Source organism: Eucalyptus grandis, chromosome 11 (genome assembly GCF_016545825.1).
Source record: "Eucalyptus grandis isolate ANBG69807.140 chromosome 11, ASM1654582v1, whole genome shotgun sequence".
NCBI classification, from domain to species: Eukaryota; Viridiplantae; Streptophyta; class Magnoliopsida; order Myrtales; family Myrtaceae; genus Eucalyptus; species Eucalyptus grandis.
Window position 1 is genome coordinate 38,076,962 of NC_052622.1, and position 22,365 is coordinate 38,099,326.

At 39.4% G+C, this 22,365-nt stretch overlaps 1 protein-coding gene across 1 annotated transcript; it reads right to left on the reverse strand.

Annotated features, from left to right (window-relative positions):
* Positions 1 to 4,239: 4,239 nt before the first annotated feature.
* Positions 4,240 to 6,766, reverse strand: LOC104444108 (NAC domain-containing protein 43). The gene is made up of 3 exons (XM_010057715.3): positions 6,361 to 6,766; positions 5,981 to 6,249; positions 4,240 to 5,255 (listed from the first exon to the last, which is right to left on the reverse strand). Exons 1-3 carry the CDS (start codon positions 6,530 to 6,532, stop codon positions 4,497 to 4,499), a joined length of 1,200 nt encoding a protein of 399 aa, XP_010056017.1. The 5' UTR covers positions 6,533 to 6,766; the 3' UTR covers positions 4,240 to 4,496.
* Positions 6,767 to 22,365: the final 15,599 nt, after the last annotated feature.

The window sequence follows — 22,365 nt, forward strand, 5'->3', positions numbered from 1 at the left end:
TATTACTAAAACACTTACATATTCAACAAAATTTACAAAAATGCATACCCAAATTGAGGTGAGAGTGTTGACTAAGCAAGAGCGAGGTCAAATGAGGGCAAGAGAGATTGAGAAGAGAGTAATAGAGATGTGTTGTGTTTAAGTTGTAAATCCATCTACGATTTATTTATAACTCAATTAACACCCATATTATGCTTAAACTTATTTATGATTTTTTATTGTATATAACTAATTTATATAACAATTCAGCCCATCATATTAAGTTAAGATATGTGCCTATGACTCCTTTTAATAGGTCTACCAACGATAAAAGTCGGGGGCGAGGGCATGTGAGTGAAGACCAATTTTCAGATTTTTCCATGGGCGACGAATTATAAGGTAGCTTATTTTTGTTGTGGTGTCATTTGGAAAATGGGTATTTTGACGCTCTCAATTTTCACTATTTAAAGTTGACACTCCTTTTTGCCTAATCAATCTCAAGCTGCAATCGACATCGTGAGAAAGAAACGGGTCGTGCAATGATTCTATACAAATCGTGTCAAGATACGGGGGTCGGCAGGGTAAGGCGCATAAAAAATGTCTCTCTACTCTCCATGTTTTTCATAATTTCCATATTTTCTCTCTTAAAAATAAATTCATTAATCGACTATTGTCGAGACTGTCTATTCTAATTATAATACCCACTTAAATAAGGTCATTAGTCTTAAATATGTGCGATTTTTTTTTTAATGGTCGTATTAGAAATGTCGCATGATGTGCCAATCGTGTCCCATATGCATGATACACTTAAAATATTGTAATACTACTGTGGAAAGTGAGTCTAACATATAATCATTAAAAGAAAGACCGACGTCCTTATCTTGACCCGCAATTTCCTCATTCAACAGGATATGAGAGACTCGATTTATTATTTGGCCTAATACCCTAAAAAACCTTTACCTTTAACTTTAACTTTTGTCCCAAGAATACATTTTGTCTAAAAAAACCTCCAACTTTAGGTCTAGTCCTAGTTCTACAGTAAACTTATTTTTATCCCATAAAAAAACCCTCAATTTTAAGTCATGTCCCAATTTTACTCCTCTTTTTTTTTACCATGAAAAACTCACAACTTTAGGTATTATTCCAATTTTATCTTCTAGTCCCAATTTTATCCGAAATTTTTTACAATCTCATAAAAACCTATACATTGAGTCACAAATCTGCCACAATTAACCAATTGTCCAAAAATTCTTGCCAACAATTGAGAAATGGAAAGCTTACAAGCACGAGCTGTTGAGAGTCCCTAGCATGAGCTCTTTGATCACGAGATATGAAACATTCCCAAACATGAGATATTGAAGACCGAGCATAAAATCACGAAGAGCGATTTTGAAAGAGGGTTAATGGCAATGACTCAAGTAAAAGTTGGTGACCTTCCATGAGACACAAAAGAAAAAAAAAATTGAGTATGAGACCAAAAAAAAAAAAAAATTAGGGTATAATTAGTATTGGACCTAAAGTTGAGGGTTTTTTTTCAAACAAAAAAAAAAAAAAAGGGTAAAATTGAGACTTGACTTTATGGAATAATTTATTTTTTTTGGGTAGAATTAAGATTAAACCTAAAGTTGAAAGTTTTTTATGAGATAAAAGGTAGAATTGGGACAAAAGTTAAAGTTAGAAGTTTTTTAGGATATGAAGCCTTTGGCCCTTATTATATACACTAACATATAAGATAAAATAGAATAATAAAAATGGTGATTCGTATTGAAGCTTATGCAAGTTGTACTTATTCATAGTTTTAATTTTTAAGCAGAATCGCTATGCGCACACGACGTCCCGCTTTCGACATTAACTTGATAGATCCGCGTCCATTGATGATCGGTCGATATGTCAGCATCAATCGAAGACACCAGCGTGCATGGCGATCATAGTAAATTGGCCCCTTCGTCGCTTGTTAACGAACATAGTAGTAACGTATTGCCAATCACGTAGAAAAAGTCAATTCAAGATCGTGCATGGAGTTAGGCGAGAGCCCATGGATTCATTGCGAAAGCGATTTCTTCATTTTGCAATCCCATGTCGTTATTCGAATCCACGTAACAAGCTACGATATAAAATTGATCATAACGCTGGACGTAGAGGTTTTTATCTTTTTTATTTTGTTGTTATTTCTTTAATGTCTTCTTTGTTTTGTGCGTCTCGCCCGTGAAAAATCCCAACTTACGTACGCAAGTGTCGTTCTCAAGCATGGGGAAGACGTGGCTTTCAAGTATGGAGGCAAATAGCCAGTAGTTATGATATCTATATAATCATTAATCTCCCTCAAGATGTGAAATCTCAAGCGTGCTTCATGGGGGGAGTTCGGTTCAGTGATCGGAACGTCTCGCAAATACGAACAGTTCATGTTCATTTTTGCATGCTAAAGAAAAATGTAGAGTTCTTGTCAAACTCGAGTTATTATAATAATGTATCTGTAGATTACGGTAATTGTTGACCTACTCTCAAATTGGAACCTAGTGTACCTAGTTGTTTTTATTAAAGGTTTCGATTGAGGACTGAGACGTCTAAAGTTAAAGATATGAATCTATAATAGTAACGTACCTATTCAAAGATAAACACATCAGATTAAGAAAAGACTTAAGGGTCTATATCCATCCTTATTATCGAGATATCCACACTATACCCAACACCCTGGATTTTGAAAGAACGCCGTGTACACAAATGCTAATCTTCTTCTCTTGGCTATTATACTAGGAACTATAATTGGTCGCAGCAATTTGTGCACACGTGTGCATGTGTGATGTCGAAGCCTTGATCCAAAACAGTTTGCATGTAGTTAGTAGTATTTAAATATGCAATATCCAATGCTTGAGTTGAAAATCTCTCAACACCCAATCAATTGCCTGATCCTAGGGTTCTTGTTAAGCTTATTCAATATGGGATCACCAAAGATATAGATAACGCATAAAATGGTGAAAAGGCTAGCCCATCAAAAATCGCAAAACTTCCTTAATTGATTACTTAAAGAGTGTCTTTGAGGCACTCTTACTGAAAAAAAATGTATGTAGGGGAACCCATTAAGGTCATTGTTTTGTAGCTGATATTTCCTTGGCCAAGGTGGATGGTGAAAAGGCTAGCCCATCAAAAATCGCAAAACTTCCTTAATTGATTACTTAAAGACTTTTATGAAGGATCATAGTTTCCCCAGTTCTGCAATAATGGAATAGTTCCAAATTATTTAATTGTTAATCGAATACTTTATGCACAAATTTCACTGACAATTATGTAAAGAAGCCATCACCCTGACCCATAGACAAGGGGAAGGAATCTTGAATTCCAACCCCAGGATCAAGACAAAAGATGATAAAGTTTTTTGCTTTGTGATACTCGTGCTGCTAAAATGGCGAAAACTATTCGCAATTTTTTCCGAGAAGGGTATACTCATGAATCGTCTCTATACACATATTTTTTTTTATAGATATAGAAAGGAAAAGTTAGGTGAGATATCTCTCTCTCTCTCTCTCTCTCCCTCCCTCCTTCTTCTAGAAAAAATTAACGGATTGATACTCCTCGAATGACATCTTACCAATTGGCGTTTGGACCATGTCAAGTGGGTATCATGTTAAATGCCAGTGGGGGATGTCTTGAGACCCAGCTTCTGCTTCAAAGTCAATTTAGCGCCATGATTAGGCTTTGTCAAGCTTTTCGATGGGTTAATCTGAGGGGAAAAAAAAGGCCCACAACAACGGACAAAAGAGAGACAAATAATGAAGCTTATAATCATAATGATTGATATTAGGAAAAGGAACGTGGTACGCAACTCAAGCTCATGTACACGAACTTATCGAGAAACTTGTTGGCTTTTTCTCTTTTTTCTTTTTTGCTGCTAATTTGACACTCAATAAGTGAGGAAACCGGATGAATTTTTGTAACACGACATATATTCCGACATATTTGCAAAAAATCAATAATCACTTAATCAGTTGATTGTGACTACATATATGTCAATTTTCTATCAATCGTATTATTGTTTTTTTTTCGTACTAATCGTATTGGACAGAAATTTAGTTCGTGATGTTTTCTTGGGAAGGGTTTTTATTGAAGAAAAACCTTATGTGGTCGCTAGATAGGTGATTTACGGACACCACTGACCCTTAGGCAATAATTTCTCATTATTGCTCGTGGAAAGATAATGTTAGCTTGAAAAGAGGCACCATGTGCAAAATCGTTATCGGTTGGTGAGTGGAAGATATTTGGTCATTGGGGAAAGAGATGGGCTTGACAAAGCCCCACCATCTCTATTTACAAATACGTACAAAGATATATAAATATGTATGTCTATATATCGCAAAGAATTGTTCTCTTTTTTTTTTTTTTTATTCACTACATGCATGTACTTAACCTGTATATATCATGAACCTAGGCGGTTCCTTCTTCTCTTTGTTGTTACAACATATCAAACCCTAGGTTTTAGGAAGCAACTAGGTTTTAATATGACAAATCTCAAGGCACTCCCGTTATACCGACAAATGACGTAATGGGTCAGACGACGACGTCGACGTCTTCGTGAAGCTCCACAAGTCGTTGCTCTCGCAGCCGTACATCTCCAGACTTTGCTGACCCGAAGGCTTGTTACTTAATTTGGTGTGTGAAAACTGCACCTCATCATCCATGCTCAGGCCGCCGACATCGGAACCAGGGTCATCGCTGAAGCAGCTCGAGAGTTGCTTTGGTGTCTCGGCAACTTGGCCATTGAGCTGAGACGCCACTAGCCGGTCCATGGCGACCCAATCCGGGGTGGGAGACCTACCGATCCCTTGGTGTCCCGAGGTCTCAGCGAGCATCTCGTCAAGCGAATGGTAAGACAGCTTGAAAGAGCAGTCTTGGTGGTCGAACGGCGGGCTCGCTACAGGGATTAAAGGGAGGATCGGGCTCTCGAGCCTCGGGAGATGCATGAACTTCCCGTGGAGGAGATCGGTGTTTGAAACGGGGTACTTGATGTTGTTGTTGTGGTTGTAATTGTTGTGGGAGAGATTGAGTTTGGTGGGAGTCTCGCTTTCAACCTTGCAAGTTCTTCCCATGTAGGAGAGTATCTGGTCCAATACACCATCATTGGCAGTGGCGGCGAGCATCTGTTGCATGGCCTTCGAGTCCATGGAGGTCGAAGACGACGGGCTCTTGGGGCTGTCTAGGGTTTTCTGATAGTTCTTCTTCTTGAACACTCGGCACACCACCCACCCTTCTTCTGGGGATGCATCTCCAGCTGGACTCAGAGCCTGGTTTTTTAGAAATACAAGGGATTATAACGTTTGGCCGAATCGTTTTGATTTTCCACGGTGCGTTTGACTACATTAGAGTAGAGAGTGACTGATTTATGTGAGGACATTTTATTCTCTACACGTGATGTGATGTTTTTCTGTCAACAAGTTGATGAAGAAAAAGTCATGTTTTCATTTGGTGGACAAAGCAAAAAACAGGTTAATTGATTATGCCAAGTGCACGCGTACCATCCTCTATGTCGAATTACTTTAAGGTTTTGGGTTGGATTTCTTTAACATATATGGTGTCGTTCTCTATCCAAGATCAATCTTCCAAAAGAGTTTTACGAACAGTTCATACAAATAATGCTTCAGAAGACCAATTTGGATTTCTAAACATCTTTCTGGTATCTTCTAATTATATGTACAAGCTCCATTAATATGTCGTTCCAAACGGAAAGTGGACAGACAATATAAATGTTTTGAGTGGTATGTTAAGCTTTTAAGTTATATTTTAAAAGCACATGTAACTCAATAAAAAGTAAATCATCTACTGGTCAAGTAATTTCTTCGGCCGGATTCGACTAATTGATATCATGGAGACCAATACCGACCAAAACAAATATCATGGAGACCAATAAAGAGCGTAGGTCTGAAGATTAATTTTCAGAGATGGGTTCATTTACTTGGTACCAATTAATGCTAATAATTCACCCCAGGCGCGGGACTTCGAAAGGACTTACATTCGGGTCATGTGTGCTCTCATCCAGCCGATACTCATGCATGATCCAATCCGACTTCTGCCCGTGCGGAGCTCGTCCCTTGTAAAACACTAACGTCTTCCTCAAACCTATGCGCTTGAACCCACTGTAGATGATCTTGTCCCGTCCTGTGGCCTTCCAGAACCCTGCAGCTGTCGCCCGGTTCGTCCTCGTTCCAGTAGGGTACTTCTTGTCCTTGTGGCTGAAGAAGTACCAGTCGTTTTGGGGGGTCGATCCAATCCTGCACTTCTCTGCAGGACCAAAAGAAAGAAAAATCAGTTAATTTGGTCGTAGGGGAGAGGGAGGGAGGGGGAGAGGGAGGGAGGGAGGAGAGAGAGAGAGAGGATGTGGTATGTGTGTACCTTGGATGTCCCATGGTTCAAGCTTATTGAGATCAACCTCACGAATCACGTCCAAGTCGATCTTCTCATAGGCAACTTTCTTTCTCAGGTAGTAATGCAAGAGTTCTTCTTCGGTGGGATGGAATCTGAAACCTGGCGGCACCTGAGACTGGCCGTTTATGGACAGGTTCATTTTCTCTTACAACAGAGGACCGAATTAACGAGCTGTATGCTCAGCGTGTCGAGTGGAAAGCGTTGTGTGTGTGTGTGTGTGGAGATTTTTGATCTATATGAGGAACTCCATAGGAAAAGACCTGAAGGAAGATAAAAACCGAAAAACTCGTCCTTTGAGATGGAAGAGAGATGAACCGCCGGAGAGAGAGAGAGAGAGAGAGAGAGAGAGAGGAGGCGGGGGGCTGTGCGTAAAGGGTAATGCAGCCATGATAATTTATAATGGTGGTAGGACACATGTAGGTCCAAAGTTGCATGAAAAGTTAGAATATGATTGTTCACTACTGTGTACTTAAGGTGGGGTCTGAGCTCCTGCAATAGCCAACCACCTAGCGAGAGAGAGGGTGGGGAGGGGGGTGGGGGAGGAGATTTTTGCAAGTTAGATTAGGTCAATCACATTTAAAGAAAATCAGTAGAATCGTATGTATTAGCTTTTGGTATTGTTGGACGCGATCCTTGTCTTTTTAAGTTCGAATGGTTAAGTCTATTAAAAGGAATGCCCCTAATAATAATTTGCATAAGAAGACTTATCTTTTGCATAGCTATCATGACTAAATTGATCGAGTGAGGAGCCTCTTTTGATGACTTAATTAAATGTTGCGAATCTAAATATTTAGTCATTAGCATTCTAACAAGATCAAATCCATTTGTTAACATTAATTAGTTTTGACTCAAGGTTAAGTCAAAATAACACTTATAGTGTCAAATGTTTGGTTTGCTCCTCATTTTGCTCAGGAAAACATTCAAAAATAGAAAATCAATAGTCATGTTTGGTAAGATGCGATTCTTTCTATTTTCAACACCATTTAGTAATACATAAAATGTATAGTTTTAGTTCTTTACACGTTTACTTAAGGGTCATTGCTTATAGATCATTTGTTTAAAAGGCCATTTTTTTTTTTGGTAAAGTTGTTTAAAAGGCCATTTTTTTTTTTGGTAAAGTTGTTTAAAAGGCCATTTGCTGTCTGACAATTTTATAAATCAATTTTGTAAACTAGTCTTAATAAGTTCAGCATTGTTATATTGAGTAAGCCATGAAGCATCTAATTAGAATATGTTGACTAAGTTATAGTTCCTGTTGATTGGTATTGACAAGTTGGCCACTTATTTTTTTCTTTTTAAAAAAGCTCAAATATGACCTTATGATATGACCTTTTGTAAGTTACAAAAATAAGGAATTTACCCTTACCCTTCCGTAATGAAAAATATTCAACTCTTCAAAGAATTGAAACTCAAATATACCTAATTGAGATTTATCGCTATCAAAATAAAAGTTATATCGCCAACCAATTTATTACGTAAAATGATTAAAATGGAAAACTGATAAGCGAACATATTCACTACCTAAATATTATTGCCGCACAAAATCCAATCTTTTCCGTTATTGATCAACACCAAAAAATTTTAAAACTAATTTTTTTTTTTTTTTTTTTTTTGTGCTAGGTAAGCGAGTGGGTATCGCAATCAAAAGGCAGGACGAATCTGCTATAGTATCCGTACACTGTCGATCTCCAGCTCCTCCGCATTTTCCATCCGCTGTTGGACAAAAGGTCGTATCGAGAGGACCTGTTTATATGGTACTGCTGTATTTAGCGACCTGAAGCCCCCACAACTTTTCCAAAAGAAAAGCGAATTCATCAACCCGCTGGATCAACTTGCTCGTGGTTATCTGGTGTATCCCAGCTTCCTCCTCAGTAGCAAACGTGATTATATGATGGTAATCCTGAACAGAGAGGCCGGGGAAGATGGGGTCCCACGATCTTTCTGGATTACCCAAAAAATGCGTTACAAGAAGCAACAAATAACCATAGCCGAAAGAGGAGGGCAGGGCTCCATCGAAAAACTATGACCCTCGACCTTAAAATCTATATGAAAAGCACCCCCGAAACTACCACACTGTCCCCTACTCTCTCTCTCTCTCTCTCTCTCTCTCTCTCTCTCTCAAACGCACACATGAAAAACCTTGGCTCGTTTTGCTTGTGCAACAAACCCTCAACGACACCGAGAACGGAGAGAGAGAGAGAGAGAGAGAGAAAGGATGATGATGACGGGGTCGGAAAAAACTGAGCTTTCAAGGTCGCCATGGGGAAGGAAGGCATGATGGGCTTTGTGGAGACTCCCTCTCCTCTCTCTCTCTGTCTACCCCACACTTTTGTCGCCCCTGACATTATTGGAGTTGCCGATTTTACCCTACCGCATAATGACATGTATATAAATACTACGAAAATAAAAAAGGAAGATTCAATGAACCGATGAGCCGTACAGTGGCTTTGTAGTTAAGGAACGGACTTGTGATTGTAGATTAAACGCATGATGCCAGTTCGATTCCCTAAATTATGGGATCTTTAAGATGTCTTGTAGTTGCAATTTGCATCTTATTTGATATGCGAGGTTAGTAAATATTTTATGCATGTGGAATTAAAAAGGCATTGAGACAAGGTAAAGGTATTATAAGCAGATAATGAGAGTGTGGGTGCAATGGTGACATTTCTGAGTATAGAGATAGAGAAAGTAAAGATTGCTAGAATGTTGCGAGTGACTTAAAAGAGTTATGTGAGGAAAGCCTCAAAGTGCTTTATCATAGAGTTGAGAATTTTTATAAGTAACCCAACTTGCCGTGCATTATAAATTGTTTAGATTATCATGATGACATTGGATGGAAGTGGAGCATTTGTCCCATGTTTTAAATGCTATTGATGATGGTTGTTTAAATTGTGTCATGGATAGTATTACACCTAATTAATCAAGTGTAGTCAGGATAATGCAAACGGTTAATGTAGGTGTACATTGGGATGCTTTGAAGTGGATCCTTTTGGTTTTGGTAGGGATGATGAATATTGAGGTATGTCTCAAAAGATAGTGTGGAAATAACTGGGTTTGCAAACCTGGGTCACACAAGAACCGGACGAATGGTCAAATTCTAAGTATTTCAGCCTTCACTTCTATGAATTGTGTTGTTAGTTCAAAAAGTTGTTGAGAGACACGGTGGTTTCAGTGATACAAAGACATGATAACAATGGAAGGGTTTGAAGAGGCGGTGTGGTCTAATGACTTGATTTGTCATGTTGGCAGGGGACATCGAGTTGATGCGGTTTTTAGTGAAAGCCAAAGATGTCCCTAGAGAATTAAGATCATCAATGACCAATATTTATGTGTCAGAAATAACATGTCGAGAGAAGATGTGACCGTGAAGAACTTCTTGCGTAGGAAAACTCGATGAACATGTGGATTGAATTCGTTCATTCATTCCTCCGGACAAGTACAACCTCAATTTGGGCTTGGTAGATGTCTATGATAATTGAACACCGGTCAAGGCATCTAGAGAGTCAGTATAGATTATGAGCACTATGACTTGGTTACATGCATTGAGCTAAGCTAAATAATTGTTAAATTATGTCTCAAGTTTGAATTTATATACAAAATCCGAATTGGTGGAAGTCAGGCTGATAGTTTATTTCACAGCAACTTGTGTGTCAGGACACTCCTTTTGCTTTCTCCTATATTAAAAGCTAGTAGGATCCACGTCATTTCATGATTTATGAGGACATAAAATGCGTGCATTCCATCTATAGAAGATTGTGTCCTAAACTTTCTCTCACTGACTAATAACCACTAGTGTCTAGGACTAGGATGAACTAAAATAAGCAGTCTTGGCGTTTCTCAAGAAACTAAAAAGGACTAGTGGTGGCCTGAGGCACAAATTGAGAGTAGTGACGCGATTCTCCGTTCCGTCTCTCTCTCTCTCTCTCTCTCTCTCTTCTTTTTTAAGATTGCTCCTTTCTGCCACTAGAGATTAAAGTATTTGCATGAATGTCCGGCTGAACCCATCATTGAAATGAAGAGTTGCATTAAAAAAGAAAAAGAAACACTAAGAAAGTTTTTGGCAGATACGGTCTAAAAATGCAAAGACGCATCTATTGATGGAAGGGATTGAACCTGCTTGTGCAATGACAAAAGCCAGTACACCTTTCAAGAATCCAAATAAATGCACTGAATGGTATCAGGAGCAGAGCTCATACGGCGTAAACGAAGTTATCCTTCTTTCCAGTGGGTGTACCGAAATTCCCAGACCTTATTTGAAGATTGCATCCAGGTCTTGACCTTTTGATCTCGGTTCAAGACCTTTCGTGCATGGAATCTTCGGGGTTAGGTTGGAATGCTTTCTAACGCTCCCGGATTTGCAGACGAATTTCAAAGAAGATGGTTTCTCCTTTACGTTTGTCTTTAGCGTCGGTGTAGGCCGTGGTGCAAGATGGTGCAACGCCATCTCCCCTTTCTTTCCCTCGTAACCCCCGGTCGTGCATGAGGGAAGGTGCTCGATTTTTGCTTATTTTTACCGCCATAACACGGAAACAATTTCAACGCATTGCTCCAATTAGTCAACACGACCTACCTGTTCCCATGTCAACATTGTTATCATTGGACAAAGGGTACCAAAAAATTACACCAAAGGACTCTTTTTCCTCCTTTTTTCTGTCGCTAAAATCCCCACGACACCGAACGTGTCATCGATCGCTCGATCCGAAGCCTTCTTAGCCTTAGGATCTGCTCATCTAAGTTTGTTATATCTCGACTTGATGTCGCACTTGCACCTTATTAATGTCGTATTTGCTCCTAACATGTGTGGAATATTTAATTGATCTCGACGTCAGCTGATACGAACCCTGCCCACTCGACGAAGTCAAAGACAGTGTGATGAATGGGGCATTTATACGACTATCGAGGCAAGCAACCAGCTTGGAATTTGTCGCTCGCTAGGGTCTCGTCAACGTTTTTAAGCTGAAGCCACCGCAGTTAAACGAGTGTGTAGTAGAAGAGTACCATTCGACGTCTCCATCGAAGCTGCTTCACGTCCGTAGCAATCTCCAGCAGAAATTACGTCGCTTTCCATTATATACTCATTTCTCCTTCGGCGTCTTGCATCTGGTAGCTGACTTTGACGGGATTAACGTTACTCTACTCTCCTCTTCTTTATTTCCCCCCCGCGTTGGATCGTCTACAATCGCCGAACGTCTTTTCATTTGGTAATAACACTTACAAAATATTGAGGGAAAGGTCAGTCTAGTTCACATCAAGATTTGGATGTGTAGAAATAAACCGTAACGTGCTTAATAAGCCTTGAATTTACCGGGATCACTAGGGACTGCGTTAGGAAATTATCGCGCAAATTACGAGGGCAGCCTGCATTAGGAAGTTGTCGTATTCCCTTGTTTAGTTGCTTAACGAGTGTTATTGTGGTGCTTCTTAATAAAATCCTTTCTTGTTCATTTTTAACCGAGGAGCTCAGTTTCGAGAATTATCTCAAATTGGGTTAGTCAAGGTAAGTTGCACGAACTGCAAGAATTCCCCAAGTAAATATAAACCGCGAAAACAGGTATGTTTGTTTATTGTTAAGTAAAATTAAACATTGCCACGACTTTTATTATATAGGAAAAAAAATTCCCGGGAGTAGAGTTGTTTTTTTGTGCTTTGCTAAGCAAGCAAGCAAGATATTAATAAATCAAAAAGACAAAGATAGAGTTGTTTCTATTTGTCTCGTACCTGGTATATAAATTAGTGGAGACATTTCATGGATCAAAGGTTTTTTTATTTAAATTGTCTTTCTCATCATAAAAACAAAAAATTCTCTCCATAAATAACATTAGGACCCGGCCACGCGTGTGGTGGAGATGTAGTTTGGCATAAATAGCTTTCATTGTGCACATGCTCAAATCTTGATACTCTACCTGAATATCGTTTCCCATGATATAAGAGGTACATTAAAAGAATTTCACAGGAAACACATCGGTAATGCAAGGGATGCTTGCATAAATGTTTCCATCAACATAAATTAAAGAACCAGTTTACGTATAGCAGTGGCCAGCTGAAAATCCAAAATCTTTATTTGATACTTTCCTATTCTTTCTCCAGAGATCCCACTATAGAGATCTACAAGCAGGCAGAGTCGCCGGCCCCGCCCATAGGTGAGCTTGCATAATACTCTTATGCGAGAAAACCTGAGTCCGCCGATCTTTGGCTAGGCCGGAAAGTTCGTATATGCATTTTTTTGATGTAGGCGGGGTTTGGGAAACACAGTAGATCCGACCCCACCCGATGATCTCCTCTACTCACATTTTCTTCACCGTATAAGTTGAACTAAATTTCCCCCACTTTTTTTTTTTGATCGGGGAGCGAGTTGGAAGATGAGTGGATGCCATCCTAAAACCAATGAAGTCTCCAATGCAATGACAAAATCCGTGATCACCCTTAGAGAATTCTCGACAGATGCTCGCTCTCTTGAATTCTCGAATTTGGAATTATGTAAAAGCGGTTGCGTGGCATATGACGCATTGAGCAAACCCTATGTTTATTTGACTAATACACCTCTCTTTTTAACTAACCTCGTCACTACAACAACTGCGCACCACATGTTTATGGCCATGATGATGGTTTTTTGCATAGGGGAAGACACATGATGCTTGCCGACATGTACTTCGAGCCCACTTGCCAACAAATGGCGATGCTTATGATGACGACGATGATAATTCTATTTTCCTGAGAAAATTTCAAAGTATTTTGAAAGCACGGCTTTTCAATCCGCCCAAATCATTCACACCATATCGAGCAATACGAATTTCTTTATTTTTCTCATGGGATCCTATTATTTGGCATGTAGTGATTGGTTTGGGTGGGTAAAATCGTCAAGTTTCAAGAGCATCAGATGATCTCTAATAATTTTATGTTTTGTTTTTTCATTTTAGGGTTTTCTTTCCCTTCTTTCTTTTTTCCTTTTTTGCTCCTTTTGAATATCAGGGAAGCACTGCGAAGTTCGTTACGTTGTTGTTGGTCTTTTCTGTGTCCAAGCCCTAATCATTATCATTACTTCACAAAATTCCATGCTGAATGATGATCTTTCAGCTGACAATTGACGGAGCAACTAACTTTTACTCACCTGACGCACTTGACATCTCACCACCCATCCCCACATTCCCCTTTATCATTTCGTTATCAATTGCAAAAAATAAATAGTAATAATAATAATAATCAAAACGTGTCTAGATTTTTTAGTGTGTTTTTTTTTTTTTTTTGGGGGGTTATTGAGAAGGGTTCTTATTTCTTAGTTATAAAATAAATGGGGGTTTTGGCTGTTAGGGCTTAAAAGTTATGACATTTGCGCAATTGAGCCTTTTTACTCTCGTGATTATGCAATTGAGCCTTTCATGGTCATTCTTTTAGAGTAGCAAGAGGGAAAAAAGAAGTAAAACAAGAAACTATACAAATGCATGTTCCAGAATTTGACAATAAAGATAAATGTGCTTTTTATTTCGTCATTAATTTGGGAATGATATCATCATAAATTATGAAAACTTATTACGGATTTAACGGTTGTACAATGTGAAGATGAAGTGAAATTAATGAATTTACCTAGTGGTTAATGGTGAAGTAAAACTTGTTATATGATTATTCCTATATAAAATCATTGAATTGCGTATTTTTCTTGGCACACAATATATTATAATATCAGTAACGTAAGGAAATTTGAGGAAGAGGCTTGTGTTTTTTGTGCAATATAATTGCCCAATATCTCGCAAGTTGGCTTAGTGACAACCAAAAAATTCAATAGTTCGAGAATGAAGTATTCAAAAAACTTATTGAATCACAAGGTCCTTTTTATTATTATTATTATTATTATTATTATTATTATTATAGAGAATGAAGTGTTCAAGATCTATTAGCAGCGCGGATGGTATGGAGGATGTACTAGACGAATTAGAGATTCGCTAGGAGAAGACAGTCCATGAAATGGTAGGTCACGAGATCAGTATTAAGATGCAATATCTTATTGAACTTCTATTTCTTTATGGTAGTTAGGAGGGAGCTACGTAATTTGAATGAGAAGCAATCTTTTTTGAGGTCATGCCGACGTCAATAGTGGTCGGATTTGGGATGCATGTCGCCATCGTTCGTGGGCAACAACAAAGAGATCTTGCTAATTTTCTCCGGATACCCTCAACAAGAAATTAGACTTGGAGGCCAAAAAACAATTATTAGCTAAAGAAACAAGAGCTTGGCCCCTAACAACCTCCAATCTCTTGGAAACAAGTATAGAATGTCCATGCGAGAGTGACGTATCCGCTTGGTTGTGATCGAAAAAAAGCACTTCTTCAGAGAGTACGTCCTCGTCGCTACTTCTTGTTGGAATTACCTAGGTTTTGTCGATTAGCGGCGGCAGTGGATTCGTTATTATCTCTTTGTTCCGGGCAGTGTTGGATTGTCAGCGACTGAAACAAAGTGGAGTGCGCGTCCCCCCTTATTCGATGTGCACAAAGATTGGACAGTGAGATTAAAGTTGTCTGGGCGTTCCGAACTCGAGGCGGTCGACTGACTCACCTTTTGCGTCGTCCAGTCGTGTTGCTTTCGTACGTTTCAATGCAGATTTCATGAATCGGTCTGTCTTTTGTAGAATAATAAGTGGGGTTTCTGTTTTTGTGGAGGAGATGCTTTCTGAGTTCCATCCATTGAGAAGCATTGCAGTTTTGAAGGATAAAGACGTTGTTTTTCGTATTATTGCAATTTGTGCAATGTCGTTCCCGATTTTTAAACAGAACGACATCTTCCATGTCAGTAACACCTCATCGGCAAACTTAGACCTCCACGCCATAAGTGCCGTGGAGGAAAAGGAAAGAGAAAGGAAGGGAGACAGAGGGCTCTGAGCTAGTCGGAGGGGGTTCGGTTGGTTGGCGACGCAGTCACGTCGCCAAAACATGGGCATCAATGAGGCCAACCATCGCCGGCTTCAAGAATACCTAAACGATCTGCGAACTCCGTTGTGGAACATGAAGACACAATCTCGTTGTCTGCTTCAAAATAGTTTTCCACATAGCAGAAATTTTCAGAAAACGTGATAAGTAAAACTCATCGTGTGAAGATAAGCACTGACTTAAGGATCTAATTAATCCTTAAATGATATTTCATTGATTTTGGCGTCTGTTTTGGATGGACATCAGTGGAGTAATCAATCGTAAGAATAAGCCCTATTCCTTTCATTTTCACACCGGCTGCACCGTAGACTTCAATTGTGTGCACTGCAATCTCCTCGCAGGCAGCAAGGGGAAGCAGCGGTGAGTTCTCCATTAAGATCTAGGTTGGCCGTCGTATGCAAGGGGGAGGAGCAGTGGTGAGGATCGTAATTCTTATCACTGATCTTGATGAGGGTCGTGACTAGATCTGTCAAAATGGATCATAAATCTATTTCTTAAGCCATATTCGATAAGTTGACTCATTATATAGGTTAGCTATACTTGTTAAATGAGTTTAGAATGGCAAAATGCAATATATATATATGAGTGCTAAATGAGTTCACACCTTAAAATGAGTTCACACCTTACAAAAACTCAACTCATTTTTGTGACTTCTTTTTACCCTCCGTGAGAAATTAATGAATCTCCTTAGACCGTTCCAAGTTCAAAAAAGTCTTGGTAGGCTCGCAAGATGAGACCGACTTCACCCTTATTAAAAACATCAAGACAGCTTCTTTTTTTCTACATATATTTTATTAATCTTGTAAGTTTCATATGTTACTTTCTTGAGTATATCTTTCCTTGGTTGCATTTGGTATTGTCACTTTACACAATATTTTAATCTAAGTTTTTGTCATTACAATGCATGATCAACATTAATCATCTTCTTTACATTCCATTTAAATAAATTTCAATTCCTCCACGTTATTTGTTGCTGTAATTTTATAAATTCACTACCAAGTACTAACTTCTCTTTTTCTTCATTGTAAATCAATACAAAAATTGAAAATTCTATGCAATATTGAAAACCAACTCTTTAGCATCATATAGTCTTAATAGCAATTTTATCCAAATAACATACACACATGAAGAACTTAAAGTGAGTTAACAAGATAAAAACAATTTTTCATAGGTTATATTAATATGAAAATATTTAGTAAATGGGTTGAATCAAGTATAGATCAGGCATGGATCTGGTCAATTACAAGTCACTAAATTTATATAGCATATAAATGGATCAATTTGAGTCGGACTATTTTTGACCCAATCCAAATAAAACTTAATCTACCCATTTGATGGCCCTAGTTGTGACCCCCACTGCTGTCAATAGCATGGGTTGCTGTCCCCAATAAGTGGCGATGATCCCAACCCTCTTCAATGAGGGTGGCAACCTCATTGGAGATCAACAATACACCACAACACTTCCCAAATCTCGGCTTGTAAATTTATTGTCTTCGAATTTTAGTAGTTCATTTGAAATTTTTCTATGTTCTCAAAATGCCACATCATATGTCATCTTTGCATTTAACGGCGGTCTAAAAAATTTTCGGTTCATGCCAGTATTTCTGTTTATTTTTTATTTTATTTTTTTGGGCAAATGACCAACATGGAGAATGCTTAAGAATCACATTGAACAAAAGGAGAAACTCAATTACAATAGTGTGCAAATTGTAAAAGCTTATGAAGTAGTGACATCCTCATCTTCTTTAAGTTCTTCATTTGCAAATAATCAAAAGATAAAAAAGGAAAAGTTAATTCATGACAGTTATCATGTAAATAGTATTCTAAAATATCATTTTGCTCACATTGTTCTAATTACAATCCATCTAATTATAGGAAAATTAGCAACTCCCCAACATTGCTAACTTTGCTATTGAATTCGAATGTAGTGACAATAAAAGAATTCAAAAACAAAGGAAGCAACATCGTGGACAAAAAAATATGTGGCCTAGGTTTCTTGGTAATAAAAAACTTTCATATATGCAACAATCATAATAATCGAGAGTACTTGTAAAGAGCTTCTTACACAGAAAACTAGGAGGAATATTTACTGCTGCATAAAGCGGAAATTCTCTTCCCTTTTTGCGCACATCCACATTCCATCAAAAGAAGGAATATTTACTGTTGCATGACAAGCAAGTCTTTGCCCCAGCTTAAAGTGAGATTATCTTGCTCCTTTGCACACATTCCATCGAAGCAGAGGAATATTCACTGCTGCGTGACAAGCAAGTCTTTCCTAGAGTTAAAGTGAATTTTATCTTTACTCTTTTGCACACATTCCGACCACACGAGGAATATTTACTGCTGCATGACAATTAAGTCTCGCCCAAAGCTAAAGTGAAATTATTCCCCTCTTTTTGCACACATTCCATCGATATTGGGACCAATAATTACAAAGGAATACTTTTACCGCCCCAAAAGTTTGAGTATAGCCACTTCTCTCCTTTTTCTTTTACGTCATCGGATGTTCGGCATTTATTGACTGCCGACTAATCTCGTATTAAATGTGTCGGTCCTTTATATATATCTAGTAATTGTTGGAGCACATGGGTTCGAGCTGAATTAACCCAACAAAGTCTCAAACTTGAGCTTTACTCAACCAACATATTCGATGTTTGAAACTTAACTTGAACACATCGAGTGGCAAGCTTGTCGAACTTGGTATCGAAATATATATATCTAGTAATTGTTGGAGCACATGGATTTAGGAATGTGATCGAGCTGAATTGACCCAACAAAGCCTCAAACTTGAGCTTTACTCAACTAACATATTCGATGTTTGAAACTTAACTTGAACACATCGAGTGGCAAGCTTGTCGAACTTGGTATCGAAATATATATATCTAGTAATTGTTGGAGCACATGGATTTAGGAATGTGATCGAGCTGAATTGACCCAACAAAGCCTCAAACTTGAGCTTTACTCAACCAACATGTTCGATGTTTGAAACTTAACTTGAAAACATCGAGTGGCAAGCTTGTCGAACTTGGTATCGAAGAGCTTGAGCTCAATTTAGCTCAACTTGACATGATAACCGCTTGAGTAGCTTCAAGACCGCTCTGAATTAGTTTACTCAGCTCTCGACTAATGATCGAGCCTTGCCTGAATTGCATGCAAGTACCATGAAAGAAGGTGGCCGAGTATGGTAACCACTTAAGCATCCCTTGAGGGTTGTACAAGGACTTCAGTCGCCTTTCCCAAGGTTAAGTTCACAAGAAAGGGAGTGCAAATTTTTCTCGAATTCACAACTCAGTGCATGATCTAGGGAAAACCATTTCCAACTTTTACAATACTTCTCCACTGCCATCATTTCTCAAAGATTTCGTGCTCCCACCCACTCGGACAATAATGATCTACATTTCAAAAGAATCTATTAATCTTGCTACTGTAGCTGCCTTGTTCTGAATCAATCACTCCAAAGTTTCGACTAAATAATTGAACTCGGAAGCTTTTCACATCAAATGAGACCGCGTGCCAGCACAAAGAAAGAAACTCCGAATCTGGCAACAGACGAAAAAGCTTTCTTTATGTCTGACTTTGGACGATGAAAGGAATCTCTCGTGCGGAATTCTTGATAATTGCGCTGGATATTAGAATAATCAACAACCCTCGGTCGAATGAGTTTGCATGCCGATTCTCCTACGATTTGAAAACTTCGTCGTGACTTCTCTCTGTGTACTGTTTTGAGCATGAAAATCATGGGCCATGTTGTCGACTGAGATTGCTCGGCAATCCGATATTCTCTGTACCGGAGGAACAATGACGTCTTGCTTTACAGCTCACGCATGCATGAATTGATAGAACCCTAATTTTCGTTTCTTTTTTCTTTTATAGGGCAAGGACAAGGCCGTAAGTTTTTCAACGTAGATTAGCTTTGTGTAGCGACAAGTTTTATAAATTTAATATTCTGGTTGGCCAGCAAAGTCGGATAATGTAGCTCTGGGATAAAGACATTGTAGCTAGAAATGGTGGAATAATAGAACAGAACATACTCCGCTTCTAGTAAGGAAGATTACAAAGTGCCCTTAATATGACCATCTTATCCTTACATGGGCTTTAAGTAGAACGTCACCAAGCGAGCCTTCCTTTGGTTTCTAAGCACGGAACGCACGTTCTTGAAGTGCTTCCAAAATACTGTTCGATGAAAATCGAGTCTAAGATACTTTGAACAAAGCAGTATTTCCGAATATTGTTTTAATGTCCGATGTACTTAAGTGTCTTCTTAGTTTCTATTTTATCAAATATAATATCCGTGCTTAGACACGCGTGGAGCCGAGTGTACCATTAGAGGACGATTCCCTCATATTATAGTTAAAATGCTTTCGTGCGCAAATCTCGTGTGATCGTACAAAATAAATAACTAGGCCAATTGCAAAACAGAAACTCTGTTAAGCTAAATATCAAAAATAAGAGCGCCAATGATGACTGGGGCAAAGCCATCTATTTCTCTTCAGGGCCATCCCTCTTTACTACAGATCATGGGATGGGGGATGAGCTTCATGGTACAGACAGAAGCAAACAACCTTTACAGTATCGGGCGGAAACCGAACGAGACACGCAGAGTTTTGTTGCTAGGCATCTGCCCAAGTAGTGTTAAGGTGCACGTGTGAGGGTGGTAAGTGAAAGAAGTCCTTACACTGAGGATGCGGTATAATGTGGAGTAGTTAATACATCATGGCCATTGGCTTGAGTTTTCAAGCCAAGGCAGGTCGAACCGGATACTTTGGTGGGTTCGGGCTCAGGCTCTCTCGGCAATCACGCGTAAATTGGGAAACCATTTTCACTCCCGCTGTTGAAGAAATTCTCTCCATGGTACTATCTGGATGTGTCCAAAGACCAGACCCAATCATCCCTGCTAAAGCTGGCCAGAATAGAAAGAAAGGGTCCGCTCGGTACGTCCAAGAATTTCAGTGTCCATAGATAAGGGTGAGGACAGGCCCCATCTTTACCAACCAAGAGAATCAATTAAAGATGATTTAACCGCAAATAAATCAGGTGAAGCTTCTGCTGTCCATCCGACTCTGGTTTTTTCCCAAACAGAATCTCCACAAAGCCGCTTTATCGGGGGAGAGGAGGGAGGAGGGAGGGAACGAAAGGTGCCTGTCCAACGGGCAATTATTAGTCAATCATTTACTTTTGCCTTGTGCGTGTTGTTTTCTTCAGATTGTTTAATAAAAGATGGGGGGCGAATCAAAACGTGGGGTGAGATACATGCTGGTGATGGTGTTATCGCAGTGTGAAAACGTCCTGTTTCGAGATTGACATCGCTGCGAGCAGTAGTTACCAGATCCCCGTCGTCGTCGCTGTATGGCTGGAGATGGAACGGACGCATAGGCCCTGCGCTTTTGACTTTGTTGTCTCTCGATAGTGCGGTTCTTTCCGTCTTAGGTACATCCGCTGTGTAGATCTAGAAGCCAAGCGATCGGAAACGTCGGTGGTGATGGTTTTTACGAGGACTAGCAGAACAATTTCCTCCGTCCTTTTCGCCCCTCTCAGCACGGGACGTTGACAAGACAGCGTGCGCGTATTGACGCCATGAAACGCGAGAAGAATCTTATCTTTTGTACGTGTCACGTGATCGGCCGTGCTGAATGCGGAAAAGTTTTTCCCTTCACGGACCGAGAAAAGCCCAGTGCACATGATCCTTGTGGGCGGAGTAGGACAAAGCACGCTTGAGAGAGAGATTAGGTTGATGCGTGTTTACGGAGAGGAGAAATAAGAGCGCCACAACCGGTCAGCTAATTATACCTCACGTCGTTTAGATTTGACATGCATCGCAGCCGGTCTCCCTCGAGATATAATTCCAAATTCCACGGGATTGAATGTAATTCGGATGTGTGCGGATATTCCACGACCAAGACCGTAATGTCGACTCCTACGGCCTCATAATCAGTGCTAAGCGCAGCTACACCCTAAATCAACACAGTCAATTGCCCCCAGCATCCCTACTGGGTCTCCCCTCGGACAGGGAGGGTTGGATAGCTGGAGGATGCGATGGCTGTCGTGACAGAAACCATAGGTTGCGAAAAGAGTGAAGAGGCCTTCCGAAAAGAGACCGCGGTCAGGGTTTTCAGGGCTTTGTTAGATGTTGCAACGAGCTCGAGTAGGGGATTGCGCATCAACCACATGATGGATTTTTTCAGAATCCAAAGAATTTCTAATCTCACTTTATCTTATCCTATATTAGAATCCTTTCTGCACAATCAAACACTGCCTTTGGAGATCAAATGAGTATGTTTATATTACGAACGCTGTTTTGTAATTTAGGCAGGCCTCAATCAAACATCGAGCGGTGAACCTGAAATCATCCAGATTCCATTACTCAAGTAAAGTTAGCTGTAGCGATAAGCCTGTTGGGCTGAGGTGTAGCTTGCAACCTCAACTCAACAAGTCCATGCTGCACCGGGCTTTCCCATAATCATGAGCCCAATATACAACGAGAAATCCGAGGAATGGGAGAGGGCTATAAAAACGAGGATATAATCGATGACCCAATACGCTGGGCTATCTTATCAATTTGAGACTCTCCCAATTTAACTCAAATACCCCGCTTGATCCATGTCTTGAGTTCCACTGCACATCATTTCGCATAATAGAAGACCACCTTCCTTGTTTTTGTTTCTTAACAATCTAAGGGCTTAGCTGAATTTTCAAGGTCAGTTCAGAGACACCATAGAATCACCAAGTCCTAGAACCAAAATTACAACCATCTTGTAAATTTGCCTTTGGTTCAATTACAAAACCCGATAATTATTGAGTGCATAACATCCGAGAACATTACATGTGTTAGATTTGACTAGAGGTGATTGGTTTTAGGGTGGTCAATTCCCACCTTGAAATCAAGAACGGCCCACTAAAGATTAGTTCCAAAAAATTGAAATCAGAAAATGCTTTTTAGATTTATGGACTCACCTGGCAACGTCAGTTCGATTCTAGGATGGATCCTCAAAACCAGTTGAAATGTCCCCAATAAATTCATGCAATTCATCTATCCAAAGCGGAGAATTCACATCCT